Source organism: Podarcis cretensis (genome assembly GCF_951804945.1).
Source record: "Podarcis cretensis genome assembly, chromosome: 1".
Taxonomy (NCBI): domain Eukaryota; kingdom Metazoa; phylum Chordata; class Lepidosauria; order Squamata; family Lacertidae; genus Podarcis; species Podarcis cretensis.
In genome coordinates this window covers 136,463,672-136,487,574 of record NC_137170.1, presented here as the reverse complement: position 1 = coordinate 136,487,574, position 23,903 = coordinate 136,463,672, and the positions used below count along the sequence as shown (strand labels likewise).

Here is a 23,903-nt window from a genome sequence, read left to right as displayed (position 1 = left end):
ACTGAAGTATCTTTATTACTATTATTATGACTGATTTATGTTGCTTATGTTTTATGCTTTTATTTTTCAATAAAATAAAATAAATTACAACATAAATTATACATATAAAACCAAAAAGGAAAAAGAAAAAAACAAAGAAAAACCATAACCATAACATTCACAATACATAACAAAACATACATAGACTTTGACTTCCTTCCACTGTTTTGGGACTTCAAATTTTCAATTTTCTTAATTGTTGTGTTATATTTATATTGCTTCTAGCTTTATACCTATTACAACCATTTCTTTGACCCTGCAGAACTTCACTCATTACATACCGATATTTTTACTCCAGAACAATGTTTTTTCATGTATTCTTTAACACAATCCCATAATTTTATTAATTTTTGTTCTGACTGTCCCCTTAAGACTGCCGTTAATCTTGCCAAATCTATATATTCACAAAGTTTAATTTGCCATTCCTTTACTGATGGGATTTCTCTCCCCCCCCCCCCTTCTAATTTTTTGCTATAAGCATCCTGGCAGCAGCGTTGTCGCATACAGAAATATTTTCTTTTTGTTGCTAGGAATATCGTTTGTGATTAAACCCAGAAGAAATGCTTCTGGTTTCCTAATAAAAGATATTTTTAACATCTTATGTTTTATATTGATTTAAATGTTGTAATCTATACATTTATTAATAAATAAATACTCATTTTGGGAGATTTTCATCACAAGATTCCCTTAACCCCTGCTCTGAGCACTATACCCACCTACCCACCCTTCCTATTGCCAGCTAAATTTGGCTTCGTATGTTACTGCTGATATGCATGAGAACAGCTCAAAGAAAGAGAACATATGCAGAGAAATTTTTACCTTCAGATTGGAAGATGGCATTGCTGACTTGTTTTCTGCCACAAAATTAGTTTTTGTTTCTTCATGCTCTGTTGTTCGAAAGCCATTGGGCAAAATAGGTATCTTCTCCTGATAAGCAGTCCCTTCCGATTCTTGCATGGAGTTAATAACACATGTAGGTTTGATCTAAGCATGACATTTAAAGACTGGTTCAAAACTTCAAAATTCAATACAATATAGGCAATGAAATTCAGCAACATTTAAATATAATGGCCTGATACGGGTTGTGTGCTTTCCCTTGTGACTAGGGAAGAGGGATGGGGTAGACCACTTCAGTGAGCAAGAAGGATAAGTCTCTGGAAAACTGTGTGTTACCCATGTACCTTAGGCTGTCTGTTGCCGACCTGGGGAAAGTCCCCCCCCCCACCAATGAAACCAAATTATATATTCCAAATTATACAAATTATCCAATAATCAAACAAATTCCAATGTTATGCCTAATTATAAATTATTATTATTTTTTAGCTGACTTTCCATGCTTCGAGATTGGAGGGAATCCTAATCCTCTCATAGTTCTGCTGCATTTCAAAATATTACAATAATTCCCTTAATACATTCTGATGTTAATCCGTCATTATTTTCAACAGCCTCTGTGTTCATTCTGCAAGTGAGTTTAAGTCCAAATAAAATGTTTCTGTGTGGATTTTATGTCTTACTCTTCTTCTTTATAGTCCAAATCTGTAATCCGAGATTCCCCTCTGTAAATTCACATCCTCTTGTCACAAACTGGTGTTTCTGCTGAATCAGTCCAGAAGCCTTCCACTGCAGGAAGCTGCCATATCGACACACAGTCCAGATAAAATCAAATCATGGCGTCTGCCCAGTGTTTTTCCTTAACCAGCTGCTATTCAAACATTAGCTTTTCCCAGGGAGGGGAGTTACCAAGTAAACTGGAAGTACAAATATCTAAGAGTAAAATGTTAGAGGTCTCTCCCCCCCGCCCCAATAATTTGATTCAGCTAGCTGGTCAGTCTACTTTCGGTTTCACTCCTGGCTCCTTGTTAAATTAATACTTCGTCAAAAACCTCCCAAGCAGATATCCAAAGTTCTTTGGCATTTCCCCAGTTGTTAATGAGATGTCTCTTCTACTCCAGGGGAGTCTTTTGATCTTCTTCCAGGAAACCAAGAGTTGAAAGCCTTGATTTTCCTTCCCCCCCAGTTATTTCCACACCGTTAGTAATTATTAGAGTTATTAAAACCTTATTATATCAACAAATGCAATTTTTTAGTCTCACTTGCTTTCATAAGTCCAGCAGTCATCCCTTCCAGAGGGGATTCGCCAAATGTAATCACATAGGCAAATATTGAAGGAAGGTAAATGAAGTCTCACCCCCCCTTTTTAGTTCTGTCAAACCGGCATCTCAGCTGATAAGTCCCCTTTTACAATCGAGTCTTCTAAATCTTCAGAGGCTGAATTAATTAGCAGAAAAAATCCTCCCTCTTCACTCAAAGCATGTCCATTATTTAAATCCAATTTTACATCTTAAGAAATGTCACTCGCGGAGACAGCTTTGGAGAGTGCCAGAATCACACGGGGGCTTTCTATCCAATGCCCTACAGCCCCTTATTCCCTCCAGATTTGGGGCCAGGTGTTGGGCGACTGCGGATGAGACTGTTTCCTCCACCCCTGGAGGAATTTGGGAGGCTGATTACTCCCATCTCAGCCTCTAATTGCCCGTGCGAAACGGAGATGATGGAATTTCAGCCATCATCTATGGCGACGAGCTGGAAGTCTTGCAGCTTTGCGGGGGGCAGGTAAATTCTTTTTACAAAATGAAGTTCAGGGACCTCGACCCCCATATCCTGGTCTGATGTACTGCTCCATTGTGCATTTTCCTTCTTCAGCTCCCCACTCGGATCAGATTAAAAAATGGAAGGCTCTCCTTGAATGAAGTCTGAGGAGCAGATAAGGCCCCACATGCCAGGGAGTCTAGGCAGAGTTTGATTTGAGGAGAGGTCTGGAAATCTGGCCTTTGATTGTTTTCATGTTTTCTGTGTACCTTTTTGGCCTTGGTACGTGGGTCATGATTCTGATGGCAAAGAGTAGGGAGAAGGAGAGTTGTCTCTTACAGGGTCTCGACTTTTGTTTTTTCTTGAGGATTGAGCACTGTTTACTGGATTTGATGCCTGAGGTTACTTGAATTGATAACTGGATCCAGAGCCACCAAGGTGGATGAAAGCCACCTGAAATTCTCAACTGGTGCATAAAAGTGCAGACTTTCTAGGGGAGCATTAAGAGCATCATGTGGTCTGCTGAGGGCTCTGGCAGCCACTAATTTAGTAATTCCCTCCACTTCTGAAAGACCTTCCTGTATGATGGTAAGAAAGGAGGAATACGGTTTCTTTTGAGGCATTCCCTCTCCCCTATGGCTCTAAAACACGAACCACTTTTGTTTGAAGACAACCTGTTGGCTCACTCAATGTTGTTTCCACCTGGGGATGTGCCCATTGTAACAGAGTTGATTCTGTGGTTGTTTTCTTTGGCTGTGGCCTTTGCTGCCCTACATGAAATCCATTGGCTCTTCTTGTGAGGAGTCGCTAGTTTCTTTGCTTTAATTATGGGGCCCAGAGATTTCTTTTTGGGAGACTGGATGAGTAAAGAGAGAGATTTTGGGGAAGCAAAAAGAGGAATACAGCTAAACTGAAGTAAAAAGGTATAAAGAGAAGAGAAAGTTAAAGATAGCTCAAAAAGCAAGCACAAAGAAAAGGAGCAAGGACATCTGCTTGAGCTGGCTGGAAGACAAAACTAGAGAGATGCTGACAGGAAAATGAGGAGGAGCAGTCAAAAGAATCATAGAGCTTTCCTTCTTGAGTTGCTAGAGCAGCTAGGACCAAGCATGGCTGCTACATAGCTCTTGTCTGCCAGGAAAATAGCTCACAGATATTTAGGATGAACTCTTCCTTCAACCCCTTCAAAAGGTAAAATGGGTTACCCGCCTTTTGTTTCTTTTTTTAAAAAAATTGCTTATAAGCTTTAACTGAAGTATGAACAATGGCTTATGAAAATAAAATAAAATGAACCCTCTTACTGGAGATTTGGAGGAGGCCAGTAACTCTGCTTTAAGTTCCTCAACTATATGCAACAAGGCTGCAACTGCTTCATCATTTGAAGGAGGCCAGTTAACTGTTCTGTTAAATAAAGGGTAGAAAAAAAGAAATAATCCAAGTAATTGTAGACTCTGTTGCTGTCCCATGGAACAGATCTGTCTCTATACATATGAAACCTGAACCATTTGACATTAAGACAGCATAGAAAACAGAAGTAATTCACCAACTGTATACGGAATAACATTCACCAGTAAAAAAGTACTAATGTGTTTTTATGAAAGTAATGAAGGCATCACTTTTTTCAGGCACACCTTACCTTCCACGTTCATGTAGACTGAGCATATATGGTAAGCTGGGGCCTGAAAGTGTCATGAACTGCCACATTCAGGCCTGATTCAGACCACTGTTTAGTGTTACATCAGCACCAGCAGGTGCAAACTTTGAGCTGCTTTGCATCGTGTGCAGGTATGAGCACGTGTATATGTATGTGTGTGTGAGTGTATTCATATTCCTTACTGAAGGTAAAGCAGAAAAATGTAATTTTTTAAATGTAATAATAGTTCAGGTCAGGCTTCCTCAACCTCAGCCCTCCAGATGTTTTTGGCCTACAACTCCCATGATACCTAGCTAGCAGGACCAGTGGTCAGGGATGATGGGAATTGTAGTCTCAAAACATCTGGGGGGCAGAGGTTGAGGAAGCCTGTTTTAGATGCATTACATCTGAATTGGGCCTTAGGGTCAAGAATCTTGTTGACATGTAATAGTTTTAGGATTTTATCCAAGGAAACTAAAGTTTCTAGTTGGTGCAGAGAAAATGTCCAATTACTAGGACTGGATAAGACATTAGTAACAAATTACGGAAACCAGGACTCATAGCTGTGGTGGTCCCTCAGTTTTGATAGGTATTTCAAACACGAAAAATAAAAAATTGGTTTCAATTAAGATCCTTGTAAAATACTCACCGCTCTGTAGTTTTGTATATGAACTCAGAAAGATAACCTGCAGCAATGAGCAACTGTTCTCTGATGTTTTCTAATTTCTGCTGCTCCACATGGAGCATTACTGTATCTGCTGTAAAGTTGGTATAATGATTTTTTGAAGGACATGGAGGAAGTTCATCTTGATTTTTATGACAATTAAGGTATCTTTCCTGTTTCTCCAAGTGTTCTAGAATCTGTTGCAAATCCTTTGTTCTTCTAGTGTTCTTCCAATGTTGCAATTCCAATTCATGCTATGGGAACAGAAGCATAGCTATTTGCAATATATAAAAATAAAGTAGCACTTTGCAATGCACACAGGAAATAATTCACAAGCTGTAGGAAGAAGTTAGTATCTAAGCTCTTCCATGCCATGAGATCCATTGCTAACAAGATGAAGTGGGCTGGGGGGGGGAGGAGAGGAATGTTATTTGCAGAAGTGGTTGGTGGGAAGGGTGGTGCTGCAGTGAGCACCAGTGAGAGTACTGGGTTAGCTTTGCCAGGGCACCCACACCACTCTTCTTGTCCCCCCGATATGTGCTAGTGTCAGGAGGCAAGGTCCACAGTGCTATCCTTCCCTGTGGGCCGCTACTAGTTCTCTGAAACACACTTTTCTATGTCTCTTTACTATTAAATAATTGCTTTACTCACCTGAACCCTCATGTCAGGTTCTCTCATTTATACATTCAAAGTATAAAAGGCTAAAATAATCTGAAAAGGGGGAAGGCATCCTGGTAAAACCAGTGTGGTCCTGAGTTGCCCCTCATTTATCCTGGGATGAGTAGACTTATTATTGATATGCAAAGCTGAGTAAGGTGCCACTTTCTCCACAAACACCCAGTGTGAATAATCCAAATTAGGAAAGCATACTGGTAAAAATAAAAATAAAATCTTTGTGGTGATGTTTTTATTGTATTCATGGGGTAGATTATTGAGGTAACAAATCCATGGCTATAAATAAGTAAAAAGGCCTCTGAATTTTTGCAAGCCAGGGCTGAAAAAAGTAAAAAGAAACCACATGTTCTTACCAGACTTTCTCCAGCTTCCTGTAGTTCCTTCAGTTTGCCAAATTCTGTTTGTTGTTCCTGCTTTATTTCTCTTCTTCTTTGTTCTGTCTCTCTTTCCTGCTCCCTCAGCAATCTGAGAACGGACTGCAACTGATCCCATTTCTTTCTCATTTGTATATCTTTCTCTGTCTGTATCTTCAAGGCATGGATAATGTCCTCTTTTTGACTTTGCAGAGCAGCCTGTGCGGCCTGTAAAGTGGTGTGGAGCTCTTGTTCTTTCGGAGGCTGTTCAGAGGGCGTCTGCATTTCACCCATTTGCTTCTTTGAATCAAGTACTTGCTGCCGCGTCTTCTCAATTATGGCTAAAAGATTCCTGGCATGGGACCTCTCTTCGTACAACTGAGCTTTCAGTTCCTGCAATGAATCGTTATGCTTACAAGACCCACATTCATTTATTCTCATGCTCAGCTGTTCTGTCAAAATACGTTCATGTTTCAAAGCACTTAAAAGTTCTAAACTGCGATTCTTCTCAACATCTTCACTTTTCTGCAGTTCCAAGAGTTTATTTTTATATTGGGACAATAAAGCTTCACAGCGAGAATGTTCAATCTCAAGTTCTTTACGGAGATTACTGTTTGCTGACTGTTCATGCTCTAAAGCCACAGACAGTTGGTTGTTTTGAATGCACTGTAGTTCCAAGGCAGCTTGCAACTCCTGTACAGAAGAAGGGAAAAATCACTACAATTACACAAGACTTTCAATGTCTCAGAGGAATTTCAGTTTGTAAATTAAAATTAAAAAGAAGATTCTGAACCAGAAGCCCACAACTTGCTAATTCTAACTAAATTATTGGTAATTTGACCAGCGACAATTCACATATTTATCTAGGGTGGAGCTTGATGCCTCAAACTCAGCAGGTCACCCATAACCTTTTAAATAATGTGTGTCTATCAACTCCAGGACCAGGATGTGAATCATGGACAATTCTTCTTGGCATTAATTACCTGTTGGCATTCGCAAAATAGCATAGTACCTCACATTTTCAGGAATGAGCCATGCACTGCAAATATGCACGTTCTGTTGTGCCCTGGCCATCATTTGTTGTCCATCAGTTGGGATACTGTTCATTTAGAGAAAAATATGTTTTGGATTATTAAAAGTTAAATTGGTATTTTGGGAGAGGAAAACTGCCTGCAATTGGAAGCAAGTTTTCTTCACATCTGAAACGTTTTTGTGTGTTTGTTCAGTTTTTTGGCAATAGGTGTGTAGGTATAATCAATACCCTAATTCAAAAACTTATGTTGTGCGTATGGCTTACTTTCTAAGTAAGAGGTACAGTGGTGCCCCGCAAGACGAATGCCTTGCAAGACGGAAAACCCGCTAGACGAAAGGGTTTTCTGTTTTGGAGGTGCTTCGCAAAACAAATTTCCTATGGGCTTGCTTCGCAAGACGAAAATGTCTTGCGAGTTCCTGCGGGGGTTTTTTCCTCCCCCCCCTTTTTCTAAGCCGCTAAGCCACTTATCTGCTTATCCAATAAGCCGCTAAAAGCCGCTAAAAGCCGCTAAAAGCCGCTAATAGCGCTAATCCGCTAAGCCGTCAATGGGCTTGCTTTGCAAGACGAAAAAACCGCTAGACGAAGAGACTCGCGGAACGGATTAATTTCGTCTTGCGAGGCACCACTGTATGTGGTCAATCTTGTTTGAAAATCATACATGGGCCCTCTTACACAGAAGCTCTTTCCCTATCCATACAAGTGCAGAGGGAAAAAAAATGTGTGTGTGTGTAGAGACAGTGGCACTCTCTGCACATGTACTGTGGCACAAAAAAAAAAAAAAGTTTTTTTACAAGTCCTATTATGATAAAACAGCAAAATTAAAATTTGCAAAGATCCCTGCCCTCCCTTTTTCAACCTCCAACACTGGAGTTTAAAGGCGGAGGGCTGAGTATGACCTTCTATGAATGACAGGTTGCCAGTGTGGTGTAGTGGTTAAGAGCGGTAGTCTCGTAATCTGGGGAACCGGGTTCGAGTCTCCGCTCCTCCACATGCAGCTGCTGGGTGACCTTGGGCCAGTCACACTTCTCTGAAGTCTCTCAGCCCCACTCACCTCACAGAGTGTTTGTTGTGGGGGAGGAAGGGAAAGGAGAATGTTAGCCGCTTTGAGACTCCTTAAAGGGAGTGAAAGGCGGGATATCAAATCCAAACTCTTCTTCTTCTTCTTCAGGTGTCTGGGATTACCCACCTGTCATATTTGACTTGTGAGGTCAATCCTGGAAGCAAAAGGTTCCCACCCCTGATATAGAATACATTCATTTATTAAAAGGCCTTCCCTGCTGCATTTTTTAAAACAAACAAAAATTAAATAAAATCTTACTTATGGTTTCCTGAAAGCAGGATTTAGAGGCATGGTAAAACAGAATACATAAGCTTGAGTAGCAAAAAAGGCTATGATTTCCCCACAAGACTTTACCTCTATTGCTTTTGACTTCTCTTCCTCTTTTAACTTGTGCTGATGTTGTTGTTCATCTAACATGTGCTGTAGTTCTTTTTCTTTAACTTGTTCATTTTGGAAGTCTTGAAGAACAGCTGTCATATCTTTCTCCTTATTTTCCAGTGCAGAACTGCAACATACAAAAGTTCTATGTATTATTTTTTTTAAAAAAAAGCTAACCTGCATCTTTCTGGTTTTTTAGCAGACATGCAGCTGTATCCAATTTAGTTCTAATCAGAATAATCCACTAAAATTAATAGACCTAAGGTTAACCACACCCATTTATTTCAATGGATCTCCTCCAGGTAAAATGAACTCCTGGACACAACCCAATGCCTTTAGTAACTGAGCAAGAAGAAAAAACAATCAAGTATCATGGGAGGGGTGTTTCTAGGACTAAGGTGAAGCTGTGACGCTCACTTGTTATTTTTCCTATTAGATGCTGCATGTTGTTCAAGTAATCTTATTATATTTATAGTATTCAAACGTGGTGTTCTGTATGTTATTATATTTTTGTTTTGCTACATCATTATGAAATTGTTTGCAATGCATCTGTTTCTTTGTTGTGAGCCTCTTTGGGCAGGCTTTTTTGTGGGAATATGAATAAATGAATGAATAAAACACTTTGCATAGCGCTTTTTATTATGTCAGGAACAACACTTCTTAACTTTTAACGTTTCAGCACAGGTTGGTATAAACAGTGAATTCTCAAGCTGAAACACTTCCTATACTAGAGTCCTAGAAACAAAAATCAGGAAAGGACACTGCAGTTGAAACCCCAGGGAGATGTGGAAAGGGGAACTGGAATAAGAAATTTGTGACAACAATTATGTTGCTCTTTGATTGTATAGTAAAATCAATCATTAAAAATCACAACTAGAGGTAGTGGGTAGGTAAAAGGTAAAGGTAAAGAACCCTTGACAGTTACGTCCAGTCGCGAACGACTCTGGGACTGTGGTGCTCATCTTGCTTTACTGGCCAAGGGAGCCGATGTTTGTCCGCAGACAGTTTTTCTGGGTCATGTGGCCAGCATGACTAAGCCGCTTCTGGCAAAACCAGAGCAGCGCACGGAAACGCCATTTACCTTCCCACCGGAGCAGTACCTATTATCTACTTGGACTTTGACGTGTTTTTGAACTGCTAAGTTGGCAGGAGCTGGGACCGAGCAATGGGAGCTTACCCCTTTACGGGGATTGGAACTGCCAACCTTCCAATCAGCAAGCCCAAGAGGCTCAGTGGTTTAACCCACAGTATTTAGGCAAATACTGAAATGCAAAAAGTTGTTAGAAGAGGACCGTTTTGTAATACAGGAGGATTGGGGTACAAAGGCACCCCAGAACCTAACTGAATGTCTCCAGTATAATACAAACCGAAAGCAGGAAGAACTTCACAATAGGACATTTACTTGGAAATTGTAGCTGTAGATTGTTCTAAACGCAAACTGAACTGCCCTTGGAAGTCCTTACCTGTACTTAACTATGTCTTCTTGGAGGTCCTGTAGGGATTTTTGGAGCCTCTCATTTGTTTGCTTGCTTTCACAGAGATCTGATTTCAAGTTTGATATTGCGCTGTGTTCCTGTTTCAGTAGTTCATGCATCTCAGAGGCTTTCTCTTGTTCACTTTTTAGAGAAGCCTGCAAGTCACTTGCAATGGATTTCTCCTGCTGAAGTTTGTATTCTAGTAATTCAACTGAGAACAAATACAAAGTTACAACAAAATTAAAAAATTTAAATCCATTCCAATAACTTAAAGTAATCCCCCCCCCCCATATAACTTTAAAAAATGACAAATGAAGTGGATTTTTAAAGGCATATACCGTATTTTTCGCCCCATAGGATGCACCGGCCCATAGGACGCACCTAGTTGTTGTTTTTTTTTGGGGGGGGGGAATAAAGGAAAAAAAAATATTTCCCCCCCAGGTGCGGGGCTGGGGCGGGGGAAGCCCGAGCTTCCCCCGACCCCAGCCCCCAGAACAGGCTGCTATCCGCTAGCCGTGGGAGAGCCGCACGGCTCTCCCACGGCTAGCGGAGCGCTGCACGAAGCCTGGAGAGCGAGAGGGGTCGGTGCGCACCGACCCCCCTTGCTCTCCAGGCTTCAGCGAAAGCCTGCATTTGCCCCATAGGACGCACACACATTTCCCCTTCATTTTTGGAGGGGAAAAAGTGCGTCCTATAGGGCGAAAAATACGGTAAATGCAGTATGTATTGTGACATTTCAAGGACTTGTTGGCAACACTTTGCTTCACTTTCTGTTTTCCCATACTTGCTTCACATTAGGCTATAAAAAGGCTGCCATTCATTACTTTCAGATTCCACCTATCCAAGGCACATTTAATTTAGAAGGCCAATTCAATAAACCAGATTCAGTGCACTGCTCAAGAGGTCCAAAAGGTGGCAACATGAGAACAGGCCTTTTCTGTCGTGACTCCCTGTTTGTGGAATGCTCTCCCCCAGGGAGGTTTTTCTGGCGCCTTCATTATACACCTTTAGGCACCAGGCAAAAACATTCCTCTTCTCCCAGGCCTTAGGCTGATTAATCTTTTATGGCCTTTAAAATGCTGTAGGTTTTTTTTGCCGGGGCGGGTATTATTGTTGTGCTATTAAGTATTTATTTTGTGCTTCTATCCTGTATTTTTATCTTGTGAACTACCCTGAGATTTTCACATGAAGGTTGGTATATAAATTTTAACAACAATGAGGAGGAAGAGGAAACTGAGATAAGATATGATAGCCATCTTCAAACATCTCAAGGACTGTCACATGGAGCAAAGTTATTTTCTCCTGCTCTGGAGGGCAGGACTCGAACCCATGGCTTCAAGTTACAAGAAAGGAGAGTCCAACTAAACACCAGGAAGAACTTTCTGGCAGTTAGAGCTGTTGAACATGGAACAGACTCCCTCGGAAGGTGGTGGATTCTCCTTCCTCAGAGATCTCTAAGCAGAGGTTAGATGGTTATCTGGCATGGATCCTTTTGTTGTGTTTCCTGCACTGTAGTTGCTTGGACTAAATGACCCTTAGGGTCCCTTCCACCTCTACAATTCTATTATTACATGATAAAAGTGTTTGCAAAATAAAGATTAAAGATATAACTCCTTGCATCCTGTTTTGCAGTCAAATGAAGGAATGGTAAAAAGTAAGTAACATTTTGTAAACTTCCATAAGGTACTACCCTGCCTTCGAAGTTGATGTTCTTGTTTACTCTGATGATTCTCTGTATTTATAAGTGTTTCTTGGAGTTGTTGCAGCTTCTCCTGGCTTTGAAGATGCATCAGTCGCAACTCTGCTTCAAGGTCCTGTATTTCAGTAAGCAAGCTGTTTCTATCTGAAGAAAGAAGATGCTCCAGAACCAACTTTTGCTGCTGTTCCTGAAATGAAAACAAGTCCATGTTACATATTAAATAACTTATTTCAGTTTCTTTGAGGATGTAAATTCTTACATCCAATCCTTTAAGCTACATAACCAATTTCCAACCTAGGTTGTTATATTAGGCTGGAAATTGGTTATTGTAGCTTAAAAGGATAGCCTAACTACTGGATCCTTTGCTGTCACTTGAGGCTCAGGTGGCCTCGGTGGCGTGGAGTGCCTTCCATCGGTTTCAACTGGTGGCCTGGCTGCATCCCTATATGGACAGGGATAGTCTAACTTCTGTTATCTATGCTCTGGTAACCTCAAGGTTAGATTATTGCAATGCCTTATACACAGGGCTGCCTCTGAAAACGGTTCGAAAACTTCAGCTAGAGCAGAATTCAGCGGTCAGGTTGCCCCTCAGAGTAAGATGGTTTGAGCATATTACACTGATCCTGGTCTGACTGCACTGGCTGTCAATTAGTTTCCGGGCCCAATTCAAAGTGCTGGTTTTGACCTATAAAGCCTTAAATGGTTTAGGACCACAATATCTCAAGGACCGCCTCTTTCCATATGAAAGACCCTGAAATCATCTTCTGGGGCCCTTTTTCAGGTGCCACTTCCACGAGAAGTCCGCAGGATGACAACACAATAATGGCCCTTCTCTGCAGGGGCTCCTCATCTGTGGAATGCTCTCCCCAGGGAAGTTCACCTGGCGCCTTCATTATACACATTTAGGCGCCAGGCAAAAACGTTCCATTTTAACCAGGCCTTTGGCTGATCTGATCAACATCCTATGCCCTTTTAAAATGTGGTTCTTTGAGGGGAGGTTATTGCGTTGTTTTTATTTTGATTATATCTATTGTGGTTTTTATGTTGAACTTCTCTGTGAACCACCCTGAGACCTCCAGGTATAGGGCGGTATATAAATTCAATCATTTAATAATAATGATAATAATAATAATAATAATAATAATAATAATAATAATAATAGATGCTTGCTTTTTTCCTCCTTCCTCACCTTCCCTTTTCTTTATGTATCATGCCTTTTCGTCTGCCCAAGGGCAGAGACTAACAGTTTTGTAAGCTATTCTAAGAACCTTTTCAGATAAAGTGCTAGGTGAAATGATTTGAATCAGGAATGGGGAACCCCTGGCTTGTGGGCCTAATTAAGCTTGCCGAGTCTTCCCATTTTGGTGGTCAAATTGGCCAGCTAGGCCCACCTGCCCTATACCTGATAACATATATCATGTTAAGCATGGGGCAGGTAAAGTTTCAGCTGGGCCAAAAGGTGATAAACTGATTGGTGGCAGCTGCAAAACCCTTTGCATGATGCATTGACGCCCTTACAACCAATTTTTAGCACAGGGATCTATCTCTGCAAGCCTCCTCAGCTGGGGTCAGCTGCACTAGGGAGTTTCTCTTCAGGAATTCCATGTGCAGCTGAGGGGGCTAGAACGAGTGTCTTGGATTTAAAGGGATTCCTCGTAACATATGATCATCTGATCACAAAATCATGGGTGGCAGTTAATGGATTGAAGTTGAATCCTGACAAGACAGAAGTACTGTTTCTGGGGGGCAGGGGGCAGGCAGGAGTGGGGGACTCCCTGGTCCTGAACTGTGCCCTTAAAGGACCAGGTGCGCAGCCTGGGGGTCATTTTGGACTCACATCTCTACATGGAGGCGCAGGTTAGTTCTGTGTCCAGGACACCTGTATGCCAGCTCCCTCTGGTATGCCAGCTGCAACCCTACGTGCCTGCACACTATCTTGCCAGGGTGGTATATGCTCTGGTTATCTTCCAATTGGTCTACTGCAATGTGCTCTACATGGGGCGACCTTTGAAGGTTACTTGGAAACTACAACAAATCCAGTAGGCAGCAGCTAGACTGGTGACTGAGAGCAGCCGCCAGGACCATATAACACTGGTGCTAAAGGAGCTACACTGGCTCCCACAACATTTCCAAGAAAGTGTTGGTTATAGCCCTGAAGGAGCGCCTCCACCTCCATCGTCCAGTCTAGACACTAGGGTCCAGCTGTGGGGTACTTCTGAAGGTTCCTTCACTGCAAGACATGGAGCTACAGGGAACCAGGCAGAGGGCCTTCTCTGTAGAGGTGCCTCTCCTATCAGATGTCAAACAGATAAACTACTATTTGACTTTAGAAGACATCTGAAGATAGCCCTGTTCAGGGAAGTATTAAATGGTTGGTGTTTTATTGTGTTTTAAATATTTTGTTGGGAGCCACCCAGAGTGGTGGAAATAATAATAATAATATCTAACAGGATGCATTTCTTGTCCCGATTTCAGAAGCCGAATATTACATAGTAAACCACTGGAAAATTCTCATACTTGTTGTTCCACTATATGTTCCAGCTTTTCTATTAATGATCCTTCGTCTCCAGAGCCAGGATTGCAAAAATGGGTCTTTAAGTAGCTTTGTAACATGTTTCGCTCCTTTTCCAATACACACTGGACTGCCTGAAGTAGGTCTCCTCTCCAGTCAAAAAAAGCAGGTGTATTTTCCTACAAGACAGGATGGATAATCAACAGTAAATCACAATTCCCATTTTCTACAAGATTGAAAACTTTTTTTTAAAGTTTTGATATTTTTCATAATACATTACAATAAAAAACAAACTGATCTAAACAAAAATAAATACACGAGAAAGAGAAAAAAGCAAATAACTATGAATATTAAATAGTCTTAATAAAAACCTGTTAGTCCCACAATTAACTCTAAACTGAATCAATACTTCTATCTACATTAAGTTGAAAGAGGTTTTTCTATGTATATGAAGAACCAATCTGATGATTTCTCAAATATGTTTATACATATTTTACCTATCAGACATTAGCATTTCACTTTCACCTAATGAAAACAAAGGACACTTTTCTTCCCTGTAATTGTCAGACATTTCATTTTGCGTCTTCTTGCATGTGTTAGGGTGAGGCTGGTCTAAGATAGAGCAAAGCAGAATGATGTAAAACAGGAAAGAAGAAAAAATTGTCCAGTGTTCAGCGTTCTGGAATATTATACTTTAACTCTGTATTCAAATATTTTAAAGACATTCCCTCTATAGGTAAAAAAGTATGCAAAATGTATACTGTGTGACAAATAACTCTTTTTCAGAGTGTAAATAATATTTTATTTGGCTAAAATTATAAGGTTTAGTTGTCAAATTTGCACTATTGTTTAAGATATATATAAAGTATCAATGGGAAATTTGATTTAAATAATATAAAATTGGCCCTTAAATGAAAGACCTTCCACTAATCCACAGGTACCTTATCAAACCATAGTACTCTTCATCCCCTGCCCCATTAGGTAAATGGGCAGAACAGCTAACATGCCGGCATCCCTTGACATACCATATATATTCCTAGCAAGCCATAAATGGAAGTGCCCATATCTGCCCCAATGTGAAAATGCTAATTTTATGATCCAATTCACCTTAGGAGGAATTGCACTATCACTGTTTGCCTTAGAAGGACTAGTTGTCCCCATCTGTATCTACAGAATTTTCCTTTGCCAGACTCCTTCTGAATCGACTGGGGTGCAAGCGCTCAGCTTTTTAGAAACCACCAAGTCAAACAGAATTCATTCGACTTCCAAAACGTTCGGAAACCAAAGTGCAGCTTCTGATTGGCTGCAGGAAGCTCCTGCAGCCAATCGGAAGCCCCATCAGACGTTCAGCTTCCAAAAAGAGTTCGCAAACAGGAACACTCACTTCCAGGTTTGCGGCGTTCGGGAGCCAAAATGTTTGAGAACTAAGCTGTTTGAAAACCAAGGTATGACTGTAGTTGCAGCTGTTGTTAATGGTCTCTAACTCAAGTAAAATTATAAAGATATCTGTATACCTTGTCCTCTTTATCTGGTACTTTGTTGAGATAATCCTTCAGTGACTGAACTGTATCAAGCAAGGCTAGACTCTCTTTTTGCCACCCCTCCTTTGATGGAGATTTCTGTACATTTTTTTTATCATTATGAGGCAGAGATTTTTCTGACAAAACCAGTATTTTGTAGCTCTCTTCAGATACCATCTTCAACACATTCTGAGAAGGAAGCAAAATACGTCAAGTTGATGATAAGAGGTAGCCCACAGTCCTCAAGGCTTGAAACTGTTCTGCAGTTTGAAAATAATATAGACACTGCAGCAAAGTTCTTCAAAGGAAACAAAATCCATACTGCAACTGGCAAATATTACATAAGAAACATAGAGTCCAATACATGATCAACTGGATTTAGTAAATGAATTATCCAAGATGGATCTTTGCACAATGGATGGATCCTACCACATATGTAGGTAGGTACTGGATAGAGAACAGTCCCACCAACATTTCGGCAAGGCACCTTCGTGAATCACTGTTGGTTTTCTAGGACAATATATAGCTTTTGGTTAGACACTAACATAGAGAATGTAGGAAATAAATCCTTGAAAATCTGTAACAGAAAAGTAAATGTGACTTGACAGAGACTTGATGGGATGACCTTCATGACTGGAATGTAGCAAATGAAGGACACAGCTTAATCCAAAAGTATAAATGCAAGAGAAAGTGAGGCAGAGTAGCATTATAGGCCTAAAAACCAAAGAGCTGCACAGAAATCCAATACAGCTACTACTGTAGAGAGCATCTGGGCAAAACTAAACAGGAGCATAACATGACTGTCTAGCACAGACCACCAAAATAAGGAGAGGATGTGGATGATGAATTCCTAAAACAAATAACAGATTTTTCATGCAAGGAAGAGTTATTAGTAATGGGAGATTTCAACTTCTTCAATATCTCTTTGAAATTTTGCTAAAGCATGGAATCTCTCAAAATTCCTGTTTTACTGGTACCCTGTTTCCAAATTTAGCACTCCAACTTGTGAAGAGATGAAGAGAATCAAATGGACGTGCCCCAGAGAGAGTGGGGCTTGGCACTGTGCCTCTTTTCTCTCTAACTGGAAGAGTAAAACATGCTTGATTCAAAATAGCTGATTCAAAATGGTGGCCAGCATTCAAATATCAACAAAATTCCCCACCCCAGCAACCCTTGTGCCAAGTTTTCCAATGAAATCTCAAGAATCATCCAAACACAGAGAACAAAATGAACAAAATATTTTCCTCTCTCTATATAGTGTGTGTGTGTGTGTGTGTGTGTACACACACACACACACACACAGAGAGAGAGAGAGAGAGAGAGAGAGAGAGAGAGAGAAATGAGAGAAAGAAGCTGAAATTCTGAAAAAGAATTTTGGAATGGAAAATTTTCAGAAGAAAGCTAGCATGTTACATAGAGGAGAGAAGGACTTCTGAATGAGCTGTCAGGAAAAACAGAACCGATAAGATGCTGAGAAAGAAAGAAGAAAGGAGGAGCATTCAAATTAATCATGGAGCTTCCCTTCAGGGGTTGCCCAGCAGTGACTGTAGGGCTAGCCTGCCAGGAAAAAGGAGACCTTTTCTGTCATTTATTCAAATCAACCAAGGAATATGTCATACAGTATTTTAAATATTGTTATTTCAATTTAAAATTGTGGTACACATATAGTACAATCTCATCCAGACTTCCTTTTGTGCTGGGCTTTCCAGGCAAAGTTCTGTGCTTTAAAGCTCTATGTCTTAGCAGTTTTTTTTTTGTCTCTGTGCTTTCCCCAGGAAAACCCACATTTTGCTGCTAAAGTGGAACAAATGGCAATCTGTGGAAAACCCAATTGCTGTTTGCTCTGATTCAGCGATAAAATGCAGAGTTTCCGAAGAAAAGTGCTGGGACAAAAAAACCCCATTGCTCAGACATTGAGCTTTAAAGTCTGAAACACGGCACAAAAGGAAGTCTGGATGAGCTTCAAGTTGCCCAACCATTTGCTTACCCACATTACCTTCAACTGTTGTGAAAACACTTCTCTTTCTTTTCTTGCTGGTTCCATGATATCTGGAACAATTCCAAAGCACTGCAGATAAGTCATGATCTTGCTATCTTGGTGTAAAATAGTTTCTGGATCTTCCTGATTAAGCTGAAGAACTAAATCTGAACTAGTATCTGAAAAACAAAACGGCAAGAACGTTCATATGACTAGGGTTTGGTCAGTCAACCAGCTACAAATCCACCTAACTGTAACGTCATCTAGCCTAGCATTGACTTATCACCATTCCCAGAAGAATGGCTAGATACTTTTGGCACATCCTGTCATCTTATTAAGGTAAGATACCAGGCTGTGTACTGCAATTTACCAATCCAGAGATGATGACCTTGTTCAACAGTGCACTGAGGACTTCTGCTAGGTAAAGTAGAAACCATCAAGGCATCAGAATGCTCTTCATGATGATGAACCTGTGGTGCCATAGAGTCTGGATTGTCCTGGCTGTGTCCAGGAGGCAATGGGGTGGGGTGGGAGAGAAGGGTACTAGATACAAAGGGTTCAAGACTATTGGTAGATGCTAATTCTCACATATCTGATCAGTGCAACTAGGGCTACCAGGATCTTCATGAATACTATGGGTGAAGAGAACAGGACAAAAGATGAAGTGCAAGTGGTACCTTGGTTTATGAACTTAATCCGTTCCGGAAGTCCATTCTTAAACCAAAGCATTCTTAAACCAAGGCGTGCTTTCCCATAGCAGTGGGGGACTCAATTTACAAATGGAACACACTCAACAGGAAGCAGAACATGTTCTGCTTCCAAGGCAAAGTACGCAAACCAAAACACCTACTTCCGGTTTTGCAGCGTTCTTAATCCAAGTTGTTCATAAACTAAACTGTTCTTGAACCAAGGTACCACTGTATACAAACTCTACTTAGCTTAAAGAAATAATGGTAAATAATGCTCCTGATGTGTTCTTCAACCTAATAATGACTTTTCCCACCTTTAGTAAAGGTAAAGGTAAAGGGACCCCTGACTGTTAGGTCCAGTCGCGGACGACTCTGGGGTTGCGGCACTCATCTCGCTTTATTGGCCAAGGGAGCCGGCGTACAGCTTCTGGGTCATGTGGCCAGCATGACTAAGCCACTTCTAGCAAACCAGAGGAGCGCACGGAAACGCTGTTTACCTTCCCGCTGGAGTGGTACCTATTTATCTACTTGGATTTTGACGTGCTTTCGAACTGCTAGGTTGGCAGGAGGCCAGTTTAGTAGGCAAGTTCAAAGATTTTATATTACAGAAAAAAGTTCCATAGGTTATTGGTCAGCCGGCTTTCATTGCTCAAGCTATCATTTTAGCTTTTTTTTATTGTTTCAGTTTCTAAGACTAAAATTTGTTCAAAATCACTTAGCCTCCAAGTGACAAGGCTTGAGAGTGGCTCTATTTCATGGGACCAGGGAAGTCTCCTGCGGAAATAAGTACAGGATACTCCCAATTTAGCAGTTAATCTCTACCTGCTGGGGGAGTCTGCATGCCTAAGACATGCTCTCCAAGTGACCCAAGGTAAATCCCAGGAGCCCAAGCCACATTGGAGCATGCCCACTGAAATCACTTATAGCATGAATTCATTAACTCACTGCTGCCATACTCAGTGCTTGCACCCTCACATCTGGACATCGTTGATTTTAGATCATCTTGCAGCTTGGATTGCAACAGAGTGAAGCCTTCAGCATCTCTAACCTATTTAGAAATGAATATACAAAAATACAATGAAGTCTTAGCTTCATTAACAAGTCCCCTACAGCAACAATGGACGTACATATTCTGCTTTATGTTTTCCACAGGAATGAATAACAGTACCTTATTTTTCCGTGTATAACACACCCCTCCTGTATAACACGACCCCTATTTTTGGGGACTACAATTTTAGACAATGGGGGGAGATGGCCCAGTTGTTGAGCTTTTTTGGGGGGTGGGATGCTTACAGTTATTGACGTATTTTGGAGGGGAAATGCCGAAAAACACTCACCTGACTGACAAACGCTATAAAACACACATGCAGAAGAAGCAACAGTGTCTGGCGGCAAGCCAACAGCAGCCGACATTTGCACGCCCGACTGCAGCAGCATCAGCCAATCCACAGCAACACTTGCAGCAGACTCCATTCTCCCACCCAATCGCAGCTGATAACCAATTGCCAGTCCCCATAAATCATTTTTAACATTCTTTTACAGTAAGAAAAACCCTTGTCTAATACACGGAAAAGTGTGCTAATTCTTTTAGGGTTACACCTCACAATACATTTTGTACATCTATTATATTAGTTATGAATACTGAATCATAAATATAAATTGCAGCTTATATTTTAAAAATATTACCAGCACTCAGGAATGAACAAACCCCACACTATTTAGTATTTTGAAGGAAAGCACTGATGTTTAAACAAACCCACAGCCCCTTCAAGGACACGACTGAGATAGGTGATCTCAGCATCAGTGTTGAGGGAACAGGTTTGCCCCCATTCTGGTGCCCACCAAAACACAGCTTTCATTTTTTTCACTGTTTTACTACCAGATGACAAACCAGACCCAACAAATCCTATCACACTGAATTTTCCACTAAAAGGAGCCCCATGTATGTATAGGAGGCCATACGCACACTTGAACATACAAAAAAAGTTACTGAATTTGATATTAATTGCAGAATAAATCAATTTGAAAGTATGTTTGGTCACCATGGATTTGCAAATGATACCCTCCTGATCAGGAAGAAGCCCGGCCACTCAGAAGTCTAGGGGAAGGGTAATAGTGCAGAGCCCTGCCTTCAATGTGGTGGGGGAACTGGAAACATTTCTTTTTTAAATATAATTTTTATTAAGTTTCATAACAAACACAAAAATATGCAGAATATACAGAACTATACAGCACCCTTGTCCACATGGCCAAAAACAAAAATAACAAGAGCAAAAGAACAAAGTACATTCCCTGCCCAACTTCTCCTGTGTTTGGTTATTCAGGTTCTACAGTCCTAGCATAGGAAAATAAGCCTCCTTTTCTTAGTGTTTATTGTATCTATGCTTGAAGGTGGACAACATAGCAGAGATGGAAAAAATATGATGCTAGACAAGTCTGTTTGGGGGAGAAATGGGCCTGCATCATAAGGAAATACTAGGTCAGTAAGTTTCTCCAGCATCCCTGAGCACTCCGGGACTCTTAACAGATGGGAGAGAATCACTGGCCTTTCCTTGTGGGAAAATGCTGAGAGCAAGTTTCTTTCCCAAGTCATGCTTAGTTTTAAATCACTAATATATCCTTGGCTTCCTTGGTCACTCAACCACTTAGAGCAGGCATCCCCAAACTCAGCCCTCCAGCTGTTTTCGGACTGCAACTCCCATCATCCCTAGCTAACAGGACCAGTGGTCAGGGATGATGGGAATCATAGTTCCAAAACAGCTGGAGGGCTGAGTTTGGGGATGCCTGCCTTAGAGCAAGGAAGAGATTTAGCAAGCAGCAGTGAAATGTTTTATTTCCATGCCTTCCTGCTCTTCTACTCCTCCAGGGGAGTACCTTTCAGAAAGGTATACTGACTGCTCATAGGAGACTTGGAGGAGAAAAGGCTCTGCGGGCTCCTTCATCAGGCAGGAGACAAAAAGCAGAGCAGACACGACTGCCTCCCATAATTCTATGCTCTCCTGCCTCATCACTGGAGGAGATCATACCCAACCAGGGAATGGATTCCGATCAACGCAAATGCTATTCACTCTTTTTTTTTTTTTTGCTTGAGAGCAGGGGAGGGCCTTGACTTTGTTTTTGAGCTCCCACTGGTTTGGTCACTGTGGAAAACACAAAGCTGGATCAAATGAAATGCTGGTTTGCTCTGTCAGGGATGCTCTTGTGACTCACATGCTCTCTCCACTACATCCCTCAATAAAGGTGTGGCTGGTGCTTTTTTGGTTCAAGTGGTGCATCCACCCAGGGGCCATATGTAAGTGGTGGCTAAAAGTGGGCGGTGCCACACACACTTTCTCACACACACACTCAACACGTGTGCACATACACAGACACAGACACATAGTGGACAGTACAGATCAGTTGAGGAGGGTGTGCTATGCCAATGCTAAGGCTGAGATTCAAAGAACCAGAGAACTAAAGAACAAGTGGTGGGACTTCCGGAGGCGGCGCCATCGGCAATGGCGGATTCCCTCTAAACTTGAGGGAGTAAGCCCCGCAGAAATTGGGTCCTGCCGCTACAGCGAAGTGGGGACCCTCTCAAAAACCGCAGGAGGGTGAAGCCTGCGACTGTGGGACTCAGCGGGCACCTTTAGCGCCCCCCCCCAATTCACAAGGGAACCCCGTAAAGGGCTCTGGAGCGGAACGGGGAGTCTGGCGCGGTGCTGAGAGTCAGTTGCTACTTCTGCGGAGTGAAGCTGCACAGGTATTGTCGGAGAGCGCTGACCTTTTTCCTGTGACATTTCGACTTTTAAACAACAACCCGTGAGTAGGTCAAGTTAAAGACCGGGGGAACTGAAGGAAAAAATTACAATTTGGTACTGAAGCGGGAAGGTGTAAACAGAAAGTCCGCCTTCCGCTTTTTGTAAACAGATTAAAGCAAAGACTTTCTAAGCTAAGAACTGGAAAAATAAAAAAAGCTCAAGAGATCTAGCACTTAACTGACACTCATGATGCACAGTGTTTCTTTAAAGCCACAAACACCATCTATAGGCCAATAAACTATGGTATAAGCCCCCCACGCTCAACAGATGGTACCACACTTGTAAAAGAAAAAGAAGCTATTACATTGCGCTGGAAAGAACATTACCAGCATCTCCTTAACTGCAACTGCCCCATAGCTGCTGAGGTCCTCTCACAAATTCCGCAAAAGCAAATTAGAGATGAGATTGCAGTATCTCCAAATCTGGGAGAGTTGTGTCTAGCTATTAACCGAATGAATAATAATAATAATAATAATAATAATTTATTATGCCCTGCCCATCTGGCTGAATTTCCCCAGCCAGAAGACCTGGTGGGATACCTGCTGAAGTTTTCAAAGTGGGCGGATTTGAACTTACATAACAACTTCACAAGGTCATCGAAAAAATCTGGGAGAGAGAGGAGATCTTAGCAGACTTTAGGGATGCCAAAATTATCAACCTTTTTTAAAAAAGATGATAGAACAGATTATGGAAACTATCAGGTAAAGGTAAAGGTAAAGGTACCCCTGCCCGTACGGGCCAGTCTTGACAGACTCTGGGGTTGTGCGCCCATCTCACTTAAGAGGCCAGGGGCCAGTGCTGTCCGGAGACACTTCCGGGTCACGTGGCCAGCGTGACATCGCTGCTCTGGCCAGAGCCAGAGCCGCACACGGAAACGCCGTTTACCTTCCCACTGGTAAGCGGTCCCTATTTATCTACTTGCACCCGGAGGTGCTTTCGAACTGCTAGGTTGGCAGGCGCTGGGACCGAGCAGCGGGAGCGCACCCCGCCGCAGGGATTCGAACCGCCGACCTTTCGATCGGCAAGTCCTAGGCGCTGAGGCTTTAACCCACAGCGCCACCTGTGTCCCGGAAACTATCAAGGCATCTCTTTATTAGCTGTGACTGGCAAAAATATTGCAACGATCTTAGTCTCCTAACTATAACCAAGGCTACACTTCCTGAATCCCAAAATGGTTTTCAACCCTCTAGGGTGACAGTGGACATGATTTTAACTGCTTGACAGCTTCTAGAAAAATGCAGAAAGCAAAACCAACCTCTGTATATGGCGTTTATTGACCTAAGGCCTTCCAGCACTGTAAATCGTAATGCCCTGTGGACTGTCCTGAAAATTGGCTGCCCAGATAAATTTGTGAACATCCTTCAGCTCCTCCCTGATAATATGACAGCAAAATCGCAGATAACAATGGCTCTCAAAGTGAACCATTCACAGTGGGATCAGGTGTTAAATGGGGTTGTTTATTGCACCAACTCTATTCAATATTCTCATGGCCATGATCCTACACATTGTTGAAGTGAAACTCCCCACCAGGGTAGAAATCATATATCAAACAGATGGAAAGCTCTTTAATCTGAGTAGGCTGAAAACAGAGAGTAAGGTTACCATAACTTCTGTCATGGAGCTTCAATATGCTGATGACAACGTAGTGTGTGCACACTCAGAGGATGACCTCCGAACCATCCTAAATATCTTCGCAGAGGCTTATGAAAAGTTTGGCCTATTGCTCAATATCCAAAAAACCAAAGTGCTGCACCAACAAGCACAAAACAACCCCTCTGCAGCGCCACAAATCCAACTCAATAGTGTAAT

At 41.6% G+C, this 23,903-nt stretch overlaps 1 protein-coding gene across 2 annotated transcripts in view; it reads right to left on the bottom strand.

The window, feature by feature from the left end:
- PCNT (pericentrin) overlaps positions 1-23,903 on the bottom strand; it is a 79,169-nt gene that overhangs the window by 4,984 nt on the left and 50,282 nt on the right. For both annotated transcript variants that reach the window (XR_013838581.1, XM_079974923.1), the window contains exons 26-36: positions 19,240-19,342; positions 17,624-17,784; positions 15,622-15,816; positions 14,113-14,286; positions 11,587-11,782; positions 9,885-10,107; positions 8,398-8,548; positions 5,951-6,643; positions 4,908-5,176; positions 3,927-4,026; positions 859-1,023 (exon numbers count right to left, since the gene is read on the bottom strand). Coding sequence is in view for 1 of the 2 variants with exons in the window: in XM_079974923.1 (XP_079831049.1) it covers positions 859-1,023; positions 3,927-4,026; positions 4,908-5,176; positions 5,951-6,643; positions 8,398-8,548; positions 9,885-10,107; positions 11,587-11,782; positions 14,113-14,286; positions 15,622-15,816; positions 17,624-17,784; positions 19,240-19,342 (2,430 nt within the window). In the remaining variant the exon portion in view is untranslated. The remainder of the gene's footprint in view (positions 1-858; positions 1,024-3,926; positions 4,027-4,907; positions 5,177-5,950; positions 6,644-8,397; positions 8,549-9,884; positions 10,108-11,586; positions 11,783-14,112; positions 14,287-15,621; positions 15,817-17,623; positions 17,785-19,239; positions 19,343-23,903) is intronic.